Here is a 22,672-nt window from a genome sequence, read left to right as displayed (position 1 = left end):
CCGTTGAGAAGTACGCTCCAAAGTTTACCATCAGAACCTGACGTAAACGGAGTATAGTGAAGGAAAATAAAACTAATCACATGACTACCGAAGGGTTGGTCGGTAAGAGTGCAAGGAAACGACGAAATAATAAATAAAGAGTAGTAAAACTTCTGTTAGTCCTTCGTCTAACCTGATTAAATAGACTTTGTCCTACGCCTTTCTTACATTTGTGCACTGGTTCTTATCATATTTAACTTCTACTGCTTATTTGGCCTGAGTGAATCACCTATAATATACAAGCATTCTTCAATATATTTACAAGAGAAACAAGTTTTTTATATATATATATATATATATATATATATAACCAGAAATAATAGAAATTAGCGATTTTAATTAGCAATAATTAGAAAACTTTTTTTTTTCTTCAGACAAATCTTAACTGACTTCACACACACAACCCACTTGTTTAAAATGTCAAACAATAGAAACAGTTTAACGTCCTATGAAAGTATTCCGAAACTTTGCAATACAACCCTGAGCTTTGCAATGCAACCATAACTACACTAAAGAATATGTGGTTACCTATAAGTTTGTTACTTAGCCGTAATTAACCCAGCATCCATTGAAGAGTCCGCTCCAAAGATTACCATCAGAACCTAACGAAATATATGAGAGATCACCAGGAAAGTATACTCTTTCAAACAAAATTATTAAGATCGATGTAGCCATGTCAAAGTTATTTCGAAACATACCTAGAAAATATATACGAGGAACGATTAAAAATAAAACTGACTGAAAGCACGCGACCGTTCCTAGGGGTAGTAGAGAGTTCTTCCGCTAGGTAGGTCTAGTAGAGACCTTCTCAAATCATTTGGTCAAGCAGCGTCTGCGTAGGAGGTTGATTTTTTTTATTGTGGTGGTGTTTTTCTCAACTGTTCTCGTTTGCCGTCTGCGAAATCGTTGTGAGAGATTTAAAGGAACAAAAACTATGTTAGAAAATTTGCTTCTTGCTTGCAACGGAAGCCTACCAAATGCTTTAACAGGTTTTCAAAAAGGATGCTATGAGCGCACACAAGTTTTCCAATGGTTTGAGCAGTTTGAACATGATGAGATCAATGTTGAAGATCATGCTCGATCTGGTCGCTCTTCATCATCTCAAAACGATGGAAACATTGAAAAAATCCGTCAAAAAATCAACAAAGATTCTTGTTTCACGATCGACGAAATTTCAGAATAGACAGGAGTGAGCTGGAGCTCGTGCCAGCGGATTTTCAATGAGGATTTGCAAAAGAGACGCGTTGCCGCTAAGTTTCTTCCTCGCCTGCTAACACAGGATCTGTATATTTGGGCTCTCACGAGTAGACTATCGTTCCCTACCCTCCGTGTTTGATAGGCCTAGCGCCGTGGGACTTTGTTTTTGTGTCCGAGAATTAAATAATAATAATAATAATAATAATAATAATAATAATAATAATAATAATAATAATAATAATAATAATAATAAATAAATAAATAAATAAATCTAAAAGGGAGCCGTTTTGATTTTGTGGAGGGTGTAAAAAGAGCTTAGCAGAGGGCACTGGACGACATCAAAGTTGAAAAGTTCCAGAGATGATTCAAACAGTGGGAAAGAAGACTGGAGAATTGCATCGCATCTAATGGAAATTACTTCGAAGACTGAAAGTATTTTGTAAAAAAAACTTAATAAAATATTTTTTTTAGAACAAAAGTCCAGTTTTTTTGGGTTGAATTGAGATCATCATTTTTTTAAAGCCTGTTAAAAATGACAAGACTTCACATACCTGTAGATTTGTACCACTTCCAGAAATCAATACGCCAACTCGCTTCCTAACCAGAGGCATCTGTACTTGAATAGCGTGCTTGACGTAGGGCCTCATCACAAGCTCCATACACTCCACGAAATTTTGTACTTCAACTAACGATTCATCTAAAATATACACATAAAGACATGTAGCAACCAGGGAAAAGGAAAATTACAATACACACAAAATCTATATTTCACCTTAACAGCTCATTTTCAAGACTGGTAGAAGGAATACGCGAAAAATAAATAGTGCTGCCCATGTTTTCTTTCTACTAGACTTAAAAGCACGCTTGAATAGTTATTTTACATTTTTCTATTTCTTTATAAATAGTCCATGTGTTACTGTTAGAAGAAATCAAATATTAGGTACAATCCACTACTTTTCCATTTTCATAAGTAAACAAATGAACAAATAAATGAAATCAAATATTAGGAACAGTCCGCAGCAAAAAAACCTGCAACATGAAACTACACCTAACAGCGCAGGGAATCAACATAACGTCTACGCCAAGAGAAACCTCGGCGTCCTCCCCTGCACACTTATTTTGGAGCAAAAGACTTCGTCGTTTCACAATAAACTTACATGCTCATGTTGCAGGTTTTTTCTGCGGACTGTACAATCCATTACTTTTCCATTTTCATAAATAAATAAACAGAGAAATCAAATATTAGGTACAATCTGTTACTTTTCTGTTTTCATAAATAAATAAATAACCTATTCCAGGAGAGTAAAAATTATCAACTGTATCAAGTTGGCAACGAACGACCATTTGGTACCATAATAATCATTTTCTCTGGATTTTCTTGAATGCCGCGCCATCAGATTTCCCTCGAGCGTGTCATTTTCTTCATCTCGATATAATCTATCGATTTATATAGGGTGTATCAAAAGTCCGGGTTCATAGATTAACTTCATTATGAGTAAAAAAATATGAAAAAAAAATGGAAAGAGGGAAACTTGTTAGAAATATGAGGTTTTCAATCTAAAATGGCGGAATTTTTCCAATCACGCAAGTCGTTTGGTCTCCTCACTGATAAGGCACCTTATGGTAAATGAAAAAGCAACGTTTCAAATTCAGCAGGCTCTTCGCACGGAATGTAAAGACAAGCAAAAATAACACAGTGAACTAGCACATTGTTGTGTGATGAGGAAACCTAGAACACCTCAAATCCGTTTCCCAATAATGCTGTATTGTTGATGTGGTGAGATCCTAAGAGAGCAACCTGCTGAACTGACAACATTGCTTAATTTAATATAAGGGCCTCACTAAAATGGAGCCCAAATGGCAGGCGCGACTGGAAATATTCCACCATTTTAGACTGAACCTACCTATTTCCAACAACTTTCCATTCTTTCGTACCTTCACTCATAACGGACTTAGCCTATGGTCCCGGAATTTTGATACACCCCGTACATACGGAGAACATTATAGATTTTAAAATATATATATTAAGAGCTTATCACAATTTTGGGCTATATCTCACTAGCCATACTGTGCTGCTATCTTGCAAGTACCATAATGAAAAGTTTTTCGGCAATGTATTATTATGTCTATCATCATGTGACAAGATAATGTATCTGACGAAGGGAATGATGCATTGCCGAAACTGAAATATTACTATTATTATTTATTAATAGTGATTTGCTTTGGTCAGATTTTACTTTTATTTAACACTTTGAGTGCTAACTCCGTATTTTTACGCAGTAGCTGAATTCGTAGACTGCGGATTCTGTATTTATACGTGATGTGATTTAAAATGTATTTCAATGGTTTTGCTCCTTTATTATACGGAGTTAAGAGTTGTGAAATATCCCTTGGACTTCGTAGTTCGGAATTTTGTCAATAGATGGCGTGCAGATCCTAATTAATATCTTGTAACGACCAGGGTTCAAAAACCATGTGCTTATTGTTTGGCCGTTAAAATAGCGAGAAAGAACTTACCGGATGATTCAATACGCTTCAGTTTACAAGCGGAATTAAGCGACAGTGACGGTGATTTGTTCGAAGGAGAGTTATTGAACTCTTGTGAGAATAATCCAGACTATAGCAACAGAAATATCAGATATGTCAAATAAGTAACCCTGAGATAATTCTCATATTCGCATTCATTTTCCTTGTATTACGTGTAAATGTTATTTGTGATTTGTAATGGTTTTGTGGTTGGAATACAGAATAGTATATATAAGAATAAAGAGCAAGCTCTAAACTTTCAAACGGTGCATGTTGTACTGTTTTAGCTTTTCTAGATTTTGAGATACTGTTTTTTAAAGGATGCAAAAAAAGCCCAGCATTCTTGGGAAAGCCTGCACTTCAGAGCCCAGCACTCAAAAGTGTTAAAGCAACGAAGTTCCAAAGTTAGAAAAAACGGCACTTAGCTTTTTGTCATACCCAAAAACAGAACATTCTTGATACTACTTGTGGTTGGTTGGTTGATTTGGAGCTTTAACGTCTCGTTCAGCACCAAAGCTATAAGAGACATGGACTTTCAGCTTAACGTGAGATGCGAACATAGTCCCCACAGTGAATCGAACCCAGGTCTTCCGCACCAAAGGTGCGTAAGCTTGCCATATAGCCACAAGGGAGTTTTACTGTTCATGATGTCCATGTTTCTCCTATTCAATGTAAGTTAATGCATGTGATTTTCGCCCAAAAAATTTTACTTGTTAAAGGAGAGCAAATTATAACACAAAGAGTGAAAAAGTAACTGGACCGGAACACGAATCTGGGACCTCTGGTATACCGTGCCGATGCTTTAACCGCTACACTACCCAGTCCACTTCCCAGAAGAACCACCCAATCTCTCACTCTCGAGGTTGGTATTCTCATCTCGGACCACGTGGGTTCTACCACAGACCCCCTGCTGTGATTAAACAATCCTGTGTCCTTATATCAATCATAAGGCGTAGTGGTTAACGCATCAGCATGGTATGCCAGAAGTCCCGGGCTCGAGTCTTCATCCAGTCAGTCACTTTTTCACTCTTTGTTTTAGAATTCGGACATATGTATAGAGGATTTGGTGTAGGGATGGCCAGACGGATCCGGATCTCGGATATCCGGATCCTATAAGATCCGGATCTGGATTCTATAAGATCCGGATCCGGATATCCGGTTCCTGGATCCATACCCGAAATTTCGAAGTTCAGATTCGGACTCCTGTTTTGAATATTTTAGGCCTTAGATTGAGACCCAGAACTAAAATATCCATATGTATAAAATTTACTAGGTGAATTTTATCTAACTCAGTGGGAAGACAATTCAATTTAAATGACAAAAGCTTACATCAAAATCTGATTTTCACATTTTTCGGGTTTAGACCACTGTTGTGCACACCCCATCATTTAGTCTTTAGTATATCTTTAAAGTACTACAAGTATGCCACTTTCGTCTCAAGTCAGTAGTTGTATAGATAGATCTGCCTTTTGTTATACTATATTAATCAAGTTAGGATTAAAATTCGATTGTTTGTGAGACCTATGATAATATTTTCAGAATGAGTTATAACGTTGAAAAACTGCATAGTAATGCTGCATATTTTCTTTGTGCCACATTGGAAATTAATCTAGTCTATCTGATACAGTCGGCTCTTATGATTAATCCAATGATCTGAACTCCTGCAGCATTACGCTAAAATCATGGATGTCTTTGAATTTTCATCATTTCTATTTATTTTTTTTTATTTTTTTTATTACGAGCAAAATAAATATCATAAGCGGTATTTTACATAATACATATAGACGCAGATCAGCCACTTGATTGCTTAAAGTTTATAGCAAAGCTATTACATTTCTAAGACACTGGCGGCCTTAGAACAAAATCCATGGCTTTCCCATAAAATCTTAAATCTCTCTATATAAAAAGGGCAAGGTCCTGAGTGACTGAGTGACAGATCACCGTACAGGCCAAATCGCTTAAGCTACAAACTTGAAATTTGGACAGTTTATAGGCTTTGTGACATAGGATACCACTAAGGAAAGACTTTGGTAAATTCGACGAGGAAGGGGGGAAATGGGGTGGAAAACATTGATGTTTCTTGACGTTAGATACTTCAAATTTGGTATTTGGGTTTTTCATTGAAAATAATTTGATACTTGTTTAAGTGTTTTTTGATATTTAAATTAGAAGGGGCAGGGAAGATGTAGAAAGTAAAAGAAGGGGTGGTAATTGCAATTATTGCAATTAGTATAATAATATGCCTATATGTCGGAAACTTAAAGGGTTAGAAACATGGAATTTGGTATTTGGACTTCTCACTTAAAATAATTAGATACGTATTTCAACGTTTTTTTGATATGTGGCCCAGAAGAAAAGAAAAAGGGCGAGAGGAAAATTAAGGGGATTACAATTATTGTATTAATATGTTCAATCCTTTAAGGTTAGAGACTTGAAATTTGGTATTTGCATTTCTCATTGAAAATAATTTGACATGTGTTTCAGTGTTTTTTGACGTTTTAGTAAAAAGGAAAAGAAAAGAAATGGAAACGAAAGAGGGTGGGGATTGTAATTATTATAATAACATGTCGATATCTGGGAACCTCTGAAGGTTAGGAGCATAGAATTTGGTATTTGGACTTTACATTTGAAATAATTAGGTATGTACTTAAGCGTCTTTTGATGTATGTCTTAGAAGGAAAGAAAAGGGGCGGGGAGAAAAGACTTTTATATCTCGGAATCCTGGAATGTTAGAGAAATGAAACTTGTTATTTGAACAAAAATTCGTTATGAAATGAAATCCTTGAGTTTTATGTCCCACGTTTATGCCGGTTAGGCTAAAGGAGACGGTGATTATGAGAAATAAATGAAATGGTGGAATGAAGAAAGTGGGAGGAAACGGGAAAACCCCGAGAAAACCCACGAGCACGGTGTTTGTCCACTACAAAGTCCACATGGCGCGAGCTGGGATCGAACCAGGGACCGCAAGCACCGGAGGTGAACGCTCTACCACTAAGCCACCGCGCCCCCTTAAAAATTCGTTATGTTTGCAAGCGTATGATGTGCGAGGCCGTAGACCGAGCAAATGTGTGGGCTGGGGGGAGAGCCCCCATGTACTCGCACTGAAATTCGGTATATCTCGGGATACCGGAATGTTATTACATACAACTTTATATTTGAACTGAGATTCGGGGGGGGGGGGGGTTGTACGAGGTACGAGATCATAGCCCGATCAAATGAGATATCAGAGGGTCTAAGGGCAAATCCCCAGACATTTCTTTTTAAATTGATTATGATTAGAGGCTTTTGTGGTGCGAGGCCCTAGTAACGGGGGTCTAGTGGCGAAGCCTCCAACTAGCCGAGGTCTATTAAGTATATAAATGTATTTGCGTAATGACTGGAAATTGGATGTATGCCTGTGGACAAAATTGCATAAGTAGCCACGAGAAATGACAATCCTTTAAAATAAAAATTTTAAAAAGCACCAAAATGCACTCTTGAATGAGTTGTATATTATGTTTGCGCAGGGGCGAATCCAGAGCGGACGCCTGGAGGGGGCGGATGGATTCTTAGGGGCGGTTGAGGATGCTAGCAGTGAAAAATTACTTAGATGATTTGAAATTGCCACAAATTACTACTAAAGTACACTTTAATGGTGGCGCTGGGTAGGGGCGAACGACTTTTCGCCCTCCCCCTGGATCCGCCTATGTGTTTACATGAATGATATAGCTTCTTATACAACCTATGCAGAGTTAATAGTAGTGGAATACTAATTACAAAGATACGTGTTACTGCTCGAGGCTCCATATGGTATTTTGTATACACATACAGTACATTAATACATTGATTTTGATACATTAATTGCCATTTAGAACTTTATCTCTACTACAATTCTTAATTCTAACTGGAGTGGTACGGTCACAGAGAAACGTATTTTTAAAGAAAGAAAAAAAGTTCATCAAGAGCAAGAAAAGGAAGTTGGTCCTTAATTTGATTTGATCTATATTTTATTGGCTGTTCTATTAGCTAGGGCCTAGCCATCACGACTAGGAAATGGCCTCATTCAGTGACCACAATAAGTCAGAAAGAATTAGAAAAGTAAGCAGCATGAGCCTAATGAAGAAGCTTGGGCTTGAAACTAAGGTTTCATCCCAGCATTTGACTAGTGTTACAGAAAACAAAGGACAAATTTCCATCAGGATGACCGCTTTAAAAAAGATTTACTGCCTTTTCGGTCAAGTATTTCCACTAGAATCGAATCTGACAATGAGATTGCTCTCACCAAAGTTGACAGTTTTACTCAATCAAATTTGGAGTAATTGTGACATTAAGGCACGAAAATCAAATATCAACAGAATGAAGAGAACGCAAGGCTGTCACACGATCAGATACCAAAAGTGTCTTAAAATCTTATTTTAAGCATAGGAATGAAAATCACTTTGTCAATAATTTCGAAAATTTTGCTGATTCGGAACACCCGAATTTTCTGACACGGAGTTTCGAATCCGGATCCAAGATCCGGTTTTGCGGGTCGGGATCCAAGATACGAAATTTCGGATCCGGATCCAGTGTCCGGATATCCGGATCCAAAAATATCCGGATCTGGCCATCCCTAATTGGTGTGTAAAATTAAAATAAATAAATAAATAAATAAAATTAAAAAAATGTTGTTTTCTTCTTTCATTAGTACCGTATATATGAGAGATTATTAGTTAATCTCTAAATTTAAATCCTGTAAACCTTTCAGAATTATCAGAAATAATGAATTGTTTATAAATAAACGAATAATGAATATTTGTTTGAATTATCTCAATATTATGAATACTTTAATGCTATTCATTCTTTCCATTTATTTATTTATTTAGTCATCTTTTGTATATACAGGGATTACTTCCGATTGCACATTACCTTTGTCATAAATCTATCAATTTACATTTGATTTAAGTACATCATTTTTATCTTTCAATTTCGTTTATTTTTTTTTCTTTTCTTTTTTTTTTTTAATTTTTCATAATAATTATTATTACTATTGAAAATAGATTAGCTTAGTATTTGTTTCGGTCTTTCCTACTAGAATTTATTTCTCCAAATCCTAGTATGAACTTGTAAATATAGTACTTACCTCCATCAACTTTTTCTATACTACCAATAACAGCAGGTGCTTCACCAGATATATTCCCAAGAACTGAACTGACATCATCTTTAGCTACAACAAGCACAATTCCCAAGCCACAATTAAATGTTCGTAACATTTCCTTTTCTGTCACGCCACCTGCCAAAAAACATGGATGTTTTGAGTTAATTAGCACTATGAAATATTTAGTGAATTACTCAATTTATATTTATGTAAATTCGTACCAGTGTTAGCTTAATAACAAACTAACTCTATGGCCTCTGGAACCCGGAGGTTCAATGCCGCGTTCACAAAAGCTCTCCACTGACTTCTATCCTTAGCTAACTGTATCCAGTTTCTACTTTGTATTCCAATCTCTGCGAGATCCATCTTAATATTGTCCTCCCATCTGCACCTAGGTCTTCCTAATGGTCGTTTTCCGACTGGTCTTCCAGTCAAGACTTTGAAGGCGTTTCTACTTTCTTCCTTTGAAGGCGTTTCTACTTTCTTCCATTCTAGCTACATGACCTGCCCACCTAAGCCTCCTAGACTTGACGACCCTATCAATGTTGGGTAAACCGTATAAATTATGTAGTTCCTCGTTAGCTTAATTAATATCTTAGGAAATCAAAATCTGGTAAACGAATTCGAAGTATTGATGAAACGAAAGAAGAATATGAGAATTCTGACATCCAGTAATGGTTTACTTACAGAGGTCACACGAAAAACAAAGGAGAAAATTAAGGGATGTTAGAAGAAGAAAAAATTGGGAAAAACAAAATCTGTTTTAATATTTAGACCATTTTTACCTGCATACAGTAGTAGGACTGATTTTTTTCCCGTCAAAACGTGGTGAAGGAGGGGGATGTTACCGCAATGGTTGGGTGGATGGGGGGGGGTCTTATCTACCAGTGCACCAGTCGCCAATCGTCTCCAAGCTTTCTCGGAATGTGGATCGACTTTAAGATGAACCCCTTTCAAGGTACCTTGTTATCTCCACAATGAATTGTTTGTTACAGCAGCGTTACGTGGTGAAGTTTTGCGTCAAACTGGGTAAAACTGGGAGTGAGGCCCATGACACGATCAAGATTGCTTATGGGAATGATGCCATGGTCGGTCAAGTATTTTTGAGTGGCATAAATTGTTTCGGGAGGGAAAAGAGCAAGTTAAGATAAGCGACGGTTAGGACGCCCTTCAACGGCAAAAAGTGACGAAAACTTTGTGAAAGTGCGAAATCTTTTGAACTCTGATAGCAAAAGCCCGCAAGAGCAACTCGAAAATGAAATTGATGTTGATCATCTTTTGAGTGCAAAGGAGTGGTTCACAGAGAGTTTGTACTAGGGATGGGCAAAACCGTTTTTTTATAAAAACCGAAAACCGGTTTCTATAAAAACCGAAACCCGAAAAACCGACATTTCGGTTTTCTCCAAAACCGGTTTCGGTTTTTCTCCAAAACCGGTTTCGGTTTTTCTCCAAAACCGGTTTCGGTTTTCACCGAAACTGGTTTCGGTGAAAACTTTTCGAAAACACATAAAACTATTTCTGTGGAAATGGATTCGGTTTCCGGAGAACAACGAAACACCATTCTGGTCACAAATAGAACAAATTTTGGAAAAAAAAAAATCGGAATCGGTTTTGAAGAAAACCGAAACCGGACCAGGTAAAAAACCGAACCGGTTTTGGAGAAAACCGATTTCAGTGAAAACCGAACCGGTTCTGAAGAAAACCGAAACCGGTTTCGGTGAAAAACCGAAACCGTTTTTTTTAAATTTTCAAAAAACCGGTTTAGGTTTTTCTAAAAACCGAAAAACCGGTTTTTGTGCCCACCACTAGTTTGTACTGCCTGGCCAGACTGTAAATCCTGCATTCTACGTGGAAGTAATTGAAAGACTCAGAAAACGAATCACCTACGTCCGCCCAGTAATCTCTGGATCATCGAAGCTTCATCACGACAATGCGCCGAGCCACACCGCCTTTGCTGTCATGGACTTCCTAACGAAACATGGCGTCACACAGCTTCCCAAGACACCTTACAGCCCATATGTCCCTCCTGCAGACTTCTTCCTCTTGCCCCGACTGAAAAGGGTCATGAAAGGACGCAGCACGGCTCGGCTCAGGCCATTCAAAAGGTCGTAACTAGAGAGCAGAAGAGCATTCCAGTTTCTGCGTTCCAGGGAGCCTTCAGTGATTGACAAAGTCGCTGGAAACGTTGTGTTGATGCAGAAGCGGCAAATTTTTGAAAACTATTAACTCGATGTGTCAAAATCGTGAATACATTAAAAAATAATAATAATAATAATAAATTCTACCACTTTCCGGACAAATCAAGTAGAAAAAGAAAAAGTGTATCCATTTGTTTCACTGGAATAACATCTGAATCTCATTATTGCATTATAATCAACGAAACGGTACAGAAACCTACGACTAAATATCACTATCTTTGTTTTAATGATTTTATGGCATTCCTCTTTCCTACCTGGTCGTCTTCATATCAAGCCAAGCTCTTAAAAAAATAAATTACTCATTTTATTCCATGGATAAAAGAACTCTTAATGTATGATACGTACCTATAGCTGCCAGCCAGCCAAATACTGGTAAAATTTTCCAATTTTTAGCGTTCAACACGGCTTTGACTCCCTTCGGCAATACTCGAGGAATATTTTCTGTCAGTCCTCCTCCAGTTATATGAGCCAAGGCTTTCGCTTTCCCGCTTTTCAAAACGTTCAGCAAGCTCTTAAAATAAATCTTCGTGGGAGTTAATAGTTCTTCGCCTGCAATGATTCAATCACTTTGAATCAAACCAAACAATTTTATATACTTTATACACTAAAAGATTTAAACGAAACATTTCCTTGCCCTTAGCAAGAAATAAACAGTGCTCAGTGATAAAAATTCTTTCCTTTTGTGCCCACAGTCCTTCGTTCGATTCCACGTTTGTGAGACTAATTCTCTTACATTCTCCCGTTCTTTCCCCTATCTTCATTCCTCCAATTCCTTCATAATCATCCATCTGGATTTTCCCTCTTCTTTCCTTGTCTACAAGACATCACGGTATGATTGCTTGAAAGTTTTATGATATAGAATTATTAAACTCTAAACTTCTTGGTGCTACACCCCATGAAATGAATGTATATTTATGAATGTCACGTTGTGGGAATTTGTGCTCCTCACGATAAGATTTTCAGACGTGTCGAAGTTCACGATTCTAATCCCTGTTATCATTACTTTCCTTACGCAAACATTTTTCCCTAGTATTGGTTTGAAAATATTCCCTTGCTCCATCTTCGCATTCAAATCTCCTAATAGAATTTTCATATAATATCACAAGAGTTGGATAAATACACGTTCTACTTCTTCATAAAAACCTGTTAGGACATATACAATAAGGACAATAATACCGCACCACCGACCCTGAAGAGTAATAATACATAAAGAAGAGAAAGAAAAAAAAAAAAGAGTATTATTAACAAATTCAACACGCTTAATTGTTGATATTACACGATTGTGAACGAAAAATCCTGTTCCTAGTTCGTGATTTTTATTTACTTCTCCATAAAAAATGTACAATGAAGACTTCCTATATATCATGTTCCAAATCCATTTTTAAGTTAGTTAGCTAGTACTAAGTTATCTCTCCTGATCGATAACTTCTGTAGATGTTTCTGAACGAGCCCTTTTTTTTTTTTTACCAGAATAATGATGTTAGCCTCAGATGGAGCACCACCCCTTGTCGTCTCGAACAGCAACCTAAAGACGCGCCATGTGAACCCACGTTAAAGGAAATCTACATGAAAATAAATATAAAATAGTGTGAAAAGTAGGTAAACAATAAAGATAATTTACTATTATTGTCGGTAAAGATAATTTATTTTGAGATTACACATTATATTTACTATTACAATTCAAGATTAAATTTAAATAAATTTAGTTATAAAATTTAATATAACACAAACACCATAGCTTTAATGAACACCACTGTTATAGTATAACCCTAACACAAACTCTATTCCGTCTGCTGTCCATGTATTTTTGGTTCATCATATATATATACTGGTATATATTGACAACCTCCCTGGTTCGTTTCTAAACTTGGGGATGTTTGTGTGAACACAGAGAAGTTACCTTCCACTCACTATCTGAAATGAGTGGGAACGCAACCTAATACAATGCGAGAGGTAATGGTTTGGTTCATGATATTACGGGGATTTCAATAACTGAATAACAACTCAAGATTTTGATAATTAAATAACTGTTGTATTTTCATTACTTGGTGTAAGTAAGTGTAAAGTGTCGTGTGCTAATTCGGGTAATTACAAGTTTGCCAGATCTAACATTGCATACCAAACATTGAGCTGTCGACTAATGTTTAGAAAGAAGCACATGCCTCTTGGTGTTCTGCTCTGCTACTCCTGCAGGTGCTGGTCCAATGATTCCTTCCTACCGTCAGGCCACAGGCTGGGCGGTGTCTCGCTGTTGACTCTTCACTGGACGGAACGGAGGTTCGAACTACGAACAAGCTGCGATCTATGTTGAATGTACCGAAGTTCTGCCAACGGCTAGCATATTAATTATTCTTCAAAACGTATAATGAATTTTTCAGAGTTCGTCTAGTTAAATGTTGAATCGCGTAGCTTAAGAAAAGCTGTTACTAGACATTTTATTAGATAGAATCCTTTAACTTCGATCTCCGACTCTTTTTATCCGACTGCTCTCGACTGTCTCGATCTCTCCGTCAAACTCTCTCGTAGAACTCTCTTGGTCGAACTCTCCTCGTCGAACCCTCTGGTCCTCTCGGTTTTGTGGAACTTCTTCTGTTCTGGAATCCGCCGTTTCTGCATGACGTCAGAGGCGTGTGCTCTTTCTTGTCTAGGAAACGCAGTCGTTTCCTCATTGTGGTCGACGACTGGCAATTCTTGGAATGCTTCGACTCACGATTCCTGGCAATTTTAACATACCCGAGAAAGTGTCTAGTGTTCACAAACATCTTACAATTTACTTACAATGAATTCCGTTAATTCTTTCCGATCAGCCATTATTTGGATTTTAACTTTAATTTCCTGTCATGAAAACAATTTGCTAAAGAAAGCGTGTTACATACCATTGTTACATAAGTTTTAAAAGCAATGACTTCAACGTTTATGTAATTTGTTTTCCATTGATTATTGTTTAACTGTTACTTTGCTGTTTTTATTAATCTTAAAACTCAAAATTTAAATCTTCAATAAAATATGATTAACTAAAATATACTTGAAATAAATAAGATATACGGGCTCTGCCACAATATATATTTTCTCGTATTAAAGCAGTGGTTCCCAACCTTTTTTGACTGATGACACACTGCTGAACGTCCACGAAATTGCGACACACCTCTTAGATTTTCTATTATTTATAATAATATACATTATCATAGTGCAAGCTTATAAAATGACTCTTATCTAATACTGAGCATTGTTGACTGGTACAGTCTATCTCAAAATTGATTTTAGCTAATTATTAAACGCTTCATGATTTTTAAATCTTAAAATCTCTCTAGACATCTTACGGGACTGCATGAGACATCGGTTAGGAACCACTGCCTTATGTTATCTACTTTTTATTCACGTACTTATATTCACATAATCAAGACTGCTCAGGAATTCAAAACGTAGATCTAACGTTTTTAGGGGTTTCTTCTACGCATCAAGTTGGACTTAGGAATTGGCAATACTAAAACAATATGGATGCGATACATCTACGTTAAAACTAAGTGTTTATGTTGAAAACCTTCATATTTATCGTTTTTTTCATAATTTGTACTGGATTAATATACCTCTTATACCAAACTGAACAAAAGACTCAGTGTGTAGATAAGAAGAAAAAATCTAAACATAACATAGTGGACCAGAAGTTTTTGGAAAACAACAGCAAATGTAACCAATTGGATCTTTTTTTTTTCTTTCTTTCAACAAATTTTCGTCCCTTCAAAGAAATAACAGTCAAGAGTTACTGAAATAAACAAAAGAAGGTGTATACAGGTAAATATTTTATTCTCCAATATCTTCTTTGACTTACCAAACGTTTTTGCAGTCTCGCTAAACGGTGCTATGTCGCTGTACTTTTTTCCTGATTTCTCCAGTATTTTCCTAACCAAACTAAAACCATTGCTGTGAACACCGCTGGACGGAATTCCTATCAAAACATCTCCAGGCTTTATCTGATCAGTGAGCGGAAGCAAATTCTTTCGTTCTACAGCACCAACAGCAAAACCGGCCAAATCGTATTCCGATCCTGAGTAAATTCCTGGCATTTCGGCTGTTTCGCCTCCTGTAAAACAAAAGAGTTTCAACAAATTATATGTGGTTAGATTACATTCATTTATAATTTACAATTAAAACCTTTAATGGCAAAATGCAAGTGGATTAAACAAAACAAACAAACAAAACTGAAAGAGGAGATTCCTTACATTGAATCGGGAATACATAACGTTTCAGGAGCTCTCAAAGAAATTAAAACTGAAATTATTAGGAATAAATACTGGCAATATACTTTTGGATTTAATACCATGCTCGTTTGAATAACGTTGTTCTTTGTTTATGTATAAATAAATACTGCTGTAAGCAGATAATCATAATTCTGTAATTTGTAAAAATGAAATGAAAATGAAATCTTTAAGTTTTACGTCCCACGGTTATGCCGGTTAGGCTAAAGGAGACGGTGATGATGAGAGATGAGTGAAAATGATGGAATGAAGAAAGTGGGAGGAAACGGGAGAACTCCGAGAAAACCCACGAGCACGGTGTTTGTCCACCACAAAGTTCACTTGGCGGAGGCTGGGATCGAACCCGGGACCCCAAGCACCAGAAGAAAATTCTAAATGAAAAATCGGCACGGATTGTTGCCTTCGATAGATTATGAAGTTCCTTTTCTAAAAATTTGAAGTCTCCAGGTTAAAATTTGTAAGAGAAATTGTAAATTTTCGTAAAAGGTAAAAAATACATGAGATATGAAGACCGTAGTGACATCTATCGGCAAAACTTATCCCTTTACACCAACCTTAAACTTTAGATCCATGTCTCATGAAGTTAAATATAAACAAAAGACAAAAACGTTTCAAAATAAAGTACGATGTATATATTATTAAAAACAAGAAAAAAAACTTACCTATTAGAGCACAGCCAGCCTGCTGGCAACCATCTTTGACACTTCGTATTACTTCACTGGCAACTTTTACATCAAGAGATCCACATGCATAATAGTCGAGGAAGAACAAAGGTTCTGCTCCATGTGCAAGAATATCATTGACACACATTGCGACCAAGTCAATGCCAATCGTCGAATGAGAATTACATGCTTGAGCAATCTTTAAATAAAATTAACAGAATGCAATTTTTAAAAAAAATAATAAAAGAAAAGAAAAACAAACGAAAAAAGCAGTTAAGAAAACAAAGCAAAATAAAATAAAGTAAAATAATCAAGAAAAGCAGCGTGAAATCTGAGAAAACCATAGTTTTGAAGAAACAACACCAAAAAAGGACTGTAATTGATAGATGATATTCATTTCAAATTTTCCATTGAAATGAAGGTATCAGTGGCGGGTTGCAGTAAATAAAAATTTTTAAATTGCGTCACGCGTCTTGCCAATGAAGGCAGAATACTTAAATTTTATGTTCAAATATCAAAATTACAATATTTAACACACTAAGCGTTTATTAGATTAAAAAAAAAAAAAAATGCTGAACACTGGAACAGAAGCAGAGGGTAAACCTCTACGTAACGGAACAGAGCACAGTATAACCCCTACGTAACGAATTCCTTCGGAATTTCTTTCTTTCTTTAAATTGAGGCTTTTATTAAATAGGGGTTGATCTAAAAGAAGTGCAGATCATTAAAAAAAACGTTAACTATTATGAATATTTTAATACATTTTGTGTTTTTAAAGCAGTAGAAGTGAATGATTTTCATTTCCACTTTTAAGGATTGTTCCACGTAGAAGATTTTATTTATTTTTAAAATTTATTTTGTTTAGTAGAACCGGAACAATATTGCGCTGCAGTTTCACGGATAGCTTCTTTGGATTTTAAAATCATGCTTCCCGATGATGTGGTAGTTTAATTATTTTCTTCTGCCTCCGTAAGCTTCTTTCCTTCTTGAACTATGGCTACTGCGAATACATTATCCTGATTTTAACGAGGGGAACACAGTCAGTGCACCGAACTCAGAGTGCAAAGTTCTGGAACAGATTCCGTCGCCAAACCGAGTCTGTACCTGGCCGAGTATGGCCACCAAATATAGTAATCTTTCCTCAGATAATTGGCTATTTGCTCACCAAATTTCGTTCAGATCCGGCCACCAGTTACCGAGAAATAAAGTACCACAAATAAGGCAAGATGAATCTTGTCTGTCTGAGATCGGCCATCAAATATAGAGATCTTGATTCTTTAGATGACGATAGGCTACTTGCCCACCACATTTGATTTATATCCGGCCACCAAGCAGGAAACTATAAGCTTCTGTATGCTTATACCAGGAGCTAATAATAAAAACAGCTTCCACAAGAGCAAATTTCGAAAAACCACGGCTAACTTCACGAAATACACGCAAACCGTTACGAAATCAAGTTTTGCAATGGAAATATCAGTCAATTCTGGTAAATATGGCGTTCCATGAGCGATGTACATCAATATTTTCTATTACTAGTATGGTTTTCCTTAAATGAGGATTTAAATGCAGTATGTAAATAGCGTTATTTTGCGGACCAAATTAATCTTTCGCTAAATGCGGAAACGTAAAATCGGAGATATACTGTATACATTTATATAAATTTATTCAGTCAGCCGGTGGTATTTAACACGCTTTCTTAGGAAACTTCAGAAAAACCTGAAAGAACTTGTAACTTACACATTAATACATATATTACCGAAAAGAAACTAAGAAGACTGCTGATACGTTTTACAATTGCACAAGAAAGAACAATTACAATTCACTTTGTGGGAGGTACGGTGGTTCAACAGTAGAGCGCTTACCTCTGGTGCGTGGGGCCCCTGGTTCGATCTTCGGACAAATTTGTGGTGGACGACAACGTGCTCATGAGTTTTTTTCTCGGGATACTCCCGTTTCCTCCCACCTCCTCATTCCATCAATTCTTCTATCATCATTCATTTGCTTTAATCATAGTCTCCTTTAGCCTAACAGACAAAATCGTGGGACCTTAAACTCAAACATTTCATTTGATTTTATTTACAATCCATTCTATTGAATTATATAAAATAAATTATAGATACACAATTTGAGAGTTCCTATAATTACTCTATAAAGTTTAATTTTAATTCCTACATCCTACGTAGGCATTAATATTCGGATTACGAGAGGAGAATAAGAAAGGAAAAACTCTACACTGAACTATTTGTCATTTAAAAAAACTAAAGTAAATCTCAAAAAGTGTATTGTTTAATAGAATTTTTAGAGGATGCCAAAACATTAGAGGAATGTCCTCACCCTGCACGTAAATCTATGTCTTAATCTACATTTTTGAGGTCTTTATTCTTCATAGTTTTAATAGACAAACAACATTAAAAATAACAGTCCTTAAAAACATTAAAAATCAACTCACTTTTAACTTTGTGCCGACACCATCAGTTCCTGAGACGAGTAACGGCTCTGTAAACCCAGCAGCTTTGACATCAAAAAGGCCTCCAAATCCTCCGATGGAACCCACAACTCCACTACGCTTCGTTTCATCTATGCCTGGCTTGATCTGTCGTATCAGATCGTCTGCTGCCGTAATATCGACTCCACTCTTCTGGTACGTCAACTCACCTTCTCGCAACAGTGACCTACGAGAAATCAATAGGAATTTTACAAGTTATTAGCACGGGAGGATATTTCTTTTCGACCGACCGTAAAAGTTTATAGCTCCACTACTATGGGTCCTATTGTAGTCGGGTCAAGGCACTGAGGAACTGGTATGCGAACTATCCAAATATTCATGTTTGCGAATGCTTCAGTACTTGCACGCCAATTGTTAGCGGTGTAGGTAGAGAGTGATAAAGTACTCCCAAAAACCTCTCTAAAAATGATTGTGCAAGTACTAAAGATTCTGAAAGATGGATATTTGGATAGTTCACATACTAGTTTCTCAGTGATTTCTTGTCCCGACTACGATCGGTCCTATAATTGTGGAACGGTGGACCTTTAAAAGTTCATTTTTTTCACGTTTTTGGCACCTTATAACTACGAAACTATGCACTTCCGACCACAGGTCCATATGAACTTTTTTCTTATTTTGATGTGAGGAATCAATTACCAAAATATTGTAACAAACTTTTGTAACACCCTGTATACAGTAATATTGTTACAATATACTATATAAAGAAAAAAGAAAATTACATTTTCAAAGTCAAAACTTAGTAAACACAAGAACACAAAAATATTTGACTTTTCTAAATATTTTTGAAACAGAGTCGAACAAGAGAATGAGAAAAAAAATATGCCATGTAGAACTTCACAATAGCTGCTTATTATTGAATATCATAATGATAATCACATAGAGATGTTTAAGATAGGCGAAACAAGTAGTTTACACACACACACGTGGAGTGTATTGAGTTTAAATGAAATGAAATGAAATCTTAAAGTTTTTACGTCCCACGGTTATGCCGGTTAGATTAAAGGAGACGGTGGTAGTGAGAAATGAGCGAAATGGTGGAATGAAGAAAGTGGGAGGAAACGGGAAAACCCACGAGCACGGTGTTTGTCTACCACAAAGTCCACACGGCGCGAGTTGGGGTCGAACCATGGATTCCACGCACCGCAGGTGAACGCTCTACCACTGAGTCACCGCGCTCCCTAACTATTGAGTTTAGTTACGAACTCTTTGAGATAGTAACTCATGAACAGGTAAAGAAAACTAGCAGGTCTGTGTGTTAATAACGAAATGATATACGAAGAAATAATCATTGTCCGATAAAGTGAGTGCTTGTAATGTTCAATTTTATTACATTATCAAACAAATGTAATTTGAATAGACAATGTATAGGTTGAAATTAAAGTGCCACGAACGAAATCCGCTGGTCCTTGTTTCGTCATAGCTGAGAACTGTCAAAGTGATTATCAGCGCAAAGCAGCGCATCACTTGCAAAATAAACATGAAGATAAATAGTTGCCTTGAATGACTAAAGTTACAGAAGCATTAATATATGATCTTTAACATATTTTATGCATTAAAAATTCCTTTAAGTTCTTGAAAAGCATTCAACGATGAGTTGTGATGGGATGAAAGATACACAAGAACGGCAGAAGCAAGCCAGAAGTAATATTTCCTCTGTCCACAATTTTAATAGAAAGGAGACAACGGAATGCTTTTCATTTTGTTGCCAAGTCTCAAAGGTATTAATTTTGCTGAAACGTGTCCTACATCTCACCAACATTTCCTATAAACATTTTAGTTCGTGTAAACTATAACGGTCAGTAAACGTACTGATATTTATAAAATCTATCGAAGTCACATAGATTTGAACTTCTTCCTATATTGAGTAATCCAGTCCCAAAATGACTGTTGTCCATTTATATCAAATTCTAGAAAACCGAGAAAAACTGTAGGATTGATGCGTTTTGTAGAACTGGAAATATTTCCAGTTTTACAAAAACATGCAGATCCTACATTTTTTGTAAGTTTTCTGGTATTTGCTGTAAATGGACGAAAGTCCTTTTAGAACTGGACGACTCAATTAAAAGTCAAATTGTAATACGCGTGTGTATTTTGGTTATTTTGAACGAAATGTTAATATCAAATTAACCCATTTTCAATCCTTACAAAAATAAGGCGAATACTTCAATACTATTCGAAGTTGATCGAGAAAACTTGCAATCTGGCAACACCGCAACTGATGTCAAACTTCCTTTCTGGGCGGCCACTGGACTTCATTTCTTCCACTTGTCATAATACCATAATTCTGGCTCCTTATTTTTCCAACCCAAAGACTAGTATTAAAAATTTCATGGCATAATCGTTGTTGTTGCTAACTGCTGTGACCTTGGCGAAAGGATGTTGCAGAAGTGACTCATAGAATGGCACACTAGTAGTAAGAGTACTTAATATTTTACATCCAAGTTGGGTAATGCGTTTTCTCATTACAAGGAAATATAAAACTTACGCGCAAACTTCAAACTGCGAGTATATACAATTATCGTAGTGAATTACTAATAGATTTGGATTTGAATTTAATATTTCTGGGCTGTCGGCATCGATGGCCATGGTAGCCCATCCCGTTTGAGGGATGACGTTCCTCGGCGAGCACACTATCCGGGTAAAGAGAGGGAAAAAAAAGAGGCCTGGAACCTATATGTACAGCTCACAGATGACGAGAAGAACCCTAAAAGAGGGGTAGCGGGGAAAGGTCAATGACACGGTCAGGTCCATTTTCGGTTTTTGAGGTGTGGTCTATACTTAGATGTCGTCTGCTACTCCGGGTAGCTATCTGTGTGCTATTCCGTGGTGTCATTTGAAACCCCCGTGCGAAAAGTGGGCGAGCCCATACCTACGTCACACTACTTCTGCTAGGGTTCTTCTTGTCATCTGTGAGCTGTAAGGTACCAGGCATTTGCCTAGTGTGAATGATGAAAACCTTATTCAAGATGGTTGACCTGAAAAAGCTTTTTACACTTTATTGACCGAGTGCCTCCACCGTGAATCAAACCCGGAACCGTGAATTACCAATAGTTACGCATAATAATAATAATAATAATAATAATAATAATAATAATAATAATAATAATAATAATAATAATAATAATAATAATAATAATAATAATAATAATAAACCCTTTAATCTGACACACACACACATATCATATATCACCGCACCTTTTAAAATATAATATTAAGGGTCTTCACTACAGCGAAATTAAACTACCGCTAATTTTAGAGTTCTTCTGTAATATTTTCAAAACAAATAAAAATATTCGAAATACAGAAACGTAGTGAACTAGACAATGCGATTTTGCATGTGATACCTTTACCACAATTCACCTATCTGCTTTTGGTATGCTGCTATTTACAGAACCCGCCAAAAATGCTAAATCTATCTACAGTTGCAAATCGAAAGCAGATAGATGAGTTCACTACGTTTCTGCTTTTCGAATATTTTTTATTTATTTTGAAGATATTACAAAAAAAAAAATCTAAAATTAGCGGCAGTTTAATTTCGCTGTAGTGAAGACCCTTAAGACAAAAGTGTACGACGATTATGTCAGGAAACAGATACTTTAAAAATTCTCACCTTGCAATTCCTTTGAATCCTATGTCCCTCCTATAATGAGCTCCATCAAACACTACTTTCTTACATCCTAGCTGTGCTTTGGAAGCTGCATTAACTAGAGAGGAGGCAAGGCCCACAACAATTAATACACGCCCTCCGTTTGTCACTATATTTTCACCATCTAACGCTGTGCCACTGTGAAATACTAAGTAGCCAGGAAGTTTAGTTACTTCATCCAGCCCTGGAACAAAAATTCAAGAAATTTTTGAAATTTATCTTGACAATAGTATACTCCAATGCCTTGCAATACGTTAGAATGCTATCAGTTTTGTTTCTTGATTTGACAACTTCCAGATACAGTTTGCGAGGCCAATTTATACTATAATCATTAACAAAGAATAACATGGAAAAGAAAGTGTCAGACTCTATATTTAAAGGCGCTTCGCCTGATGGAACTGAAGAAACCCTTGAGGAAAACAGTTGCGATGACTTTGCATCAGCGGCGGATCCAGGACGGACTTGGGGGGGGGGGGGGGGTCGGTAGTAATACTGCTACTTACAGCTACTTTTAAGAGCTCCAAAC

General features: G+C 36.5%; 1 protein-coding gene across 3 annotated transcripts in view; it reads right to left on the bottom strand.

The window, feature by feature from the left end:
* Positions 1-22,672, bottom strand: part of Gart (trifunctional purine biosynthetic protein adenosine-3 Gart) — a 67,215-nt gene that overhangs the window by 13,819 nt on the left and 30,724 nt on the right. For all 3 annotated transcript variants that reach the window (XM_081741385.1, XM_081741384.1, XM_081741386.1), the window contains exons 9-15: positions 22,111-22,330; positions 18,444-18,666; positions 15,995-16,193; positions 14,906-15,157; positions 11,422-11,625; positions 8,864-9,013; positions 1,788-1,933 (exon numbers count right to left, since the gene is read on the bottom strand). In XM_081741385.1, coding sequence (XP_081597511.1) covers positions 1,788-1,933; positions 8,864-9,013; positions 11,422-11,625; positions 14,906-15,157; positions 15,995-16,193; positions 18,444-18,666; positions 22,111-22,330 — 1,394 coding nt within the window. The remainder of the gene's footprint in view (positions 1-1,787; positions 1,934-8,863; positions 9,014-11,421; positions 11,626-14,905; positions 15,158-15,994; positions 16,194-18,443; positions 18,667-22,110; positions 22,331-22,672) is intronic.

The sequence above is a fragment of the Thermobia domestica genome, chromosome 15 (assembly GCF_964235325.1).
Source record: "Thermobia domestica chromosome 15, izTheDome1.hap1.1, whole genome shotgun sequence".
Taxonomy (NCBI): Eukaryota; Metazoa; Arthropoda; class Insecta; order Zygentoma; family Lepismatidae; genus Thermobia; species Thermobia domestica.
The sequence above is the reverse complement of the archived record's forward strand: the minus strand, read 5'-3'. Positions and strand labels throughout refer to the sequence as shown.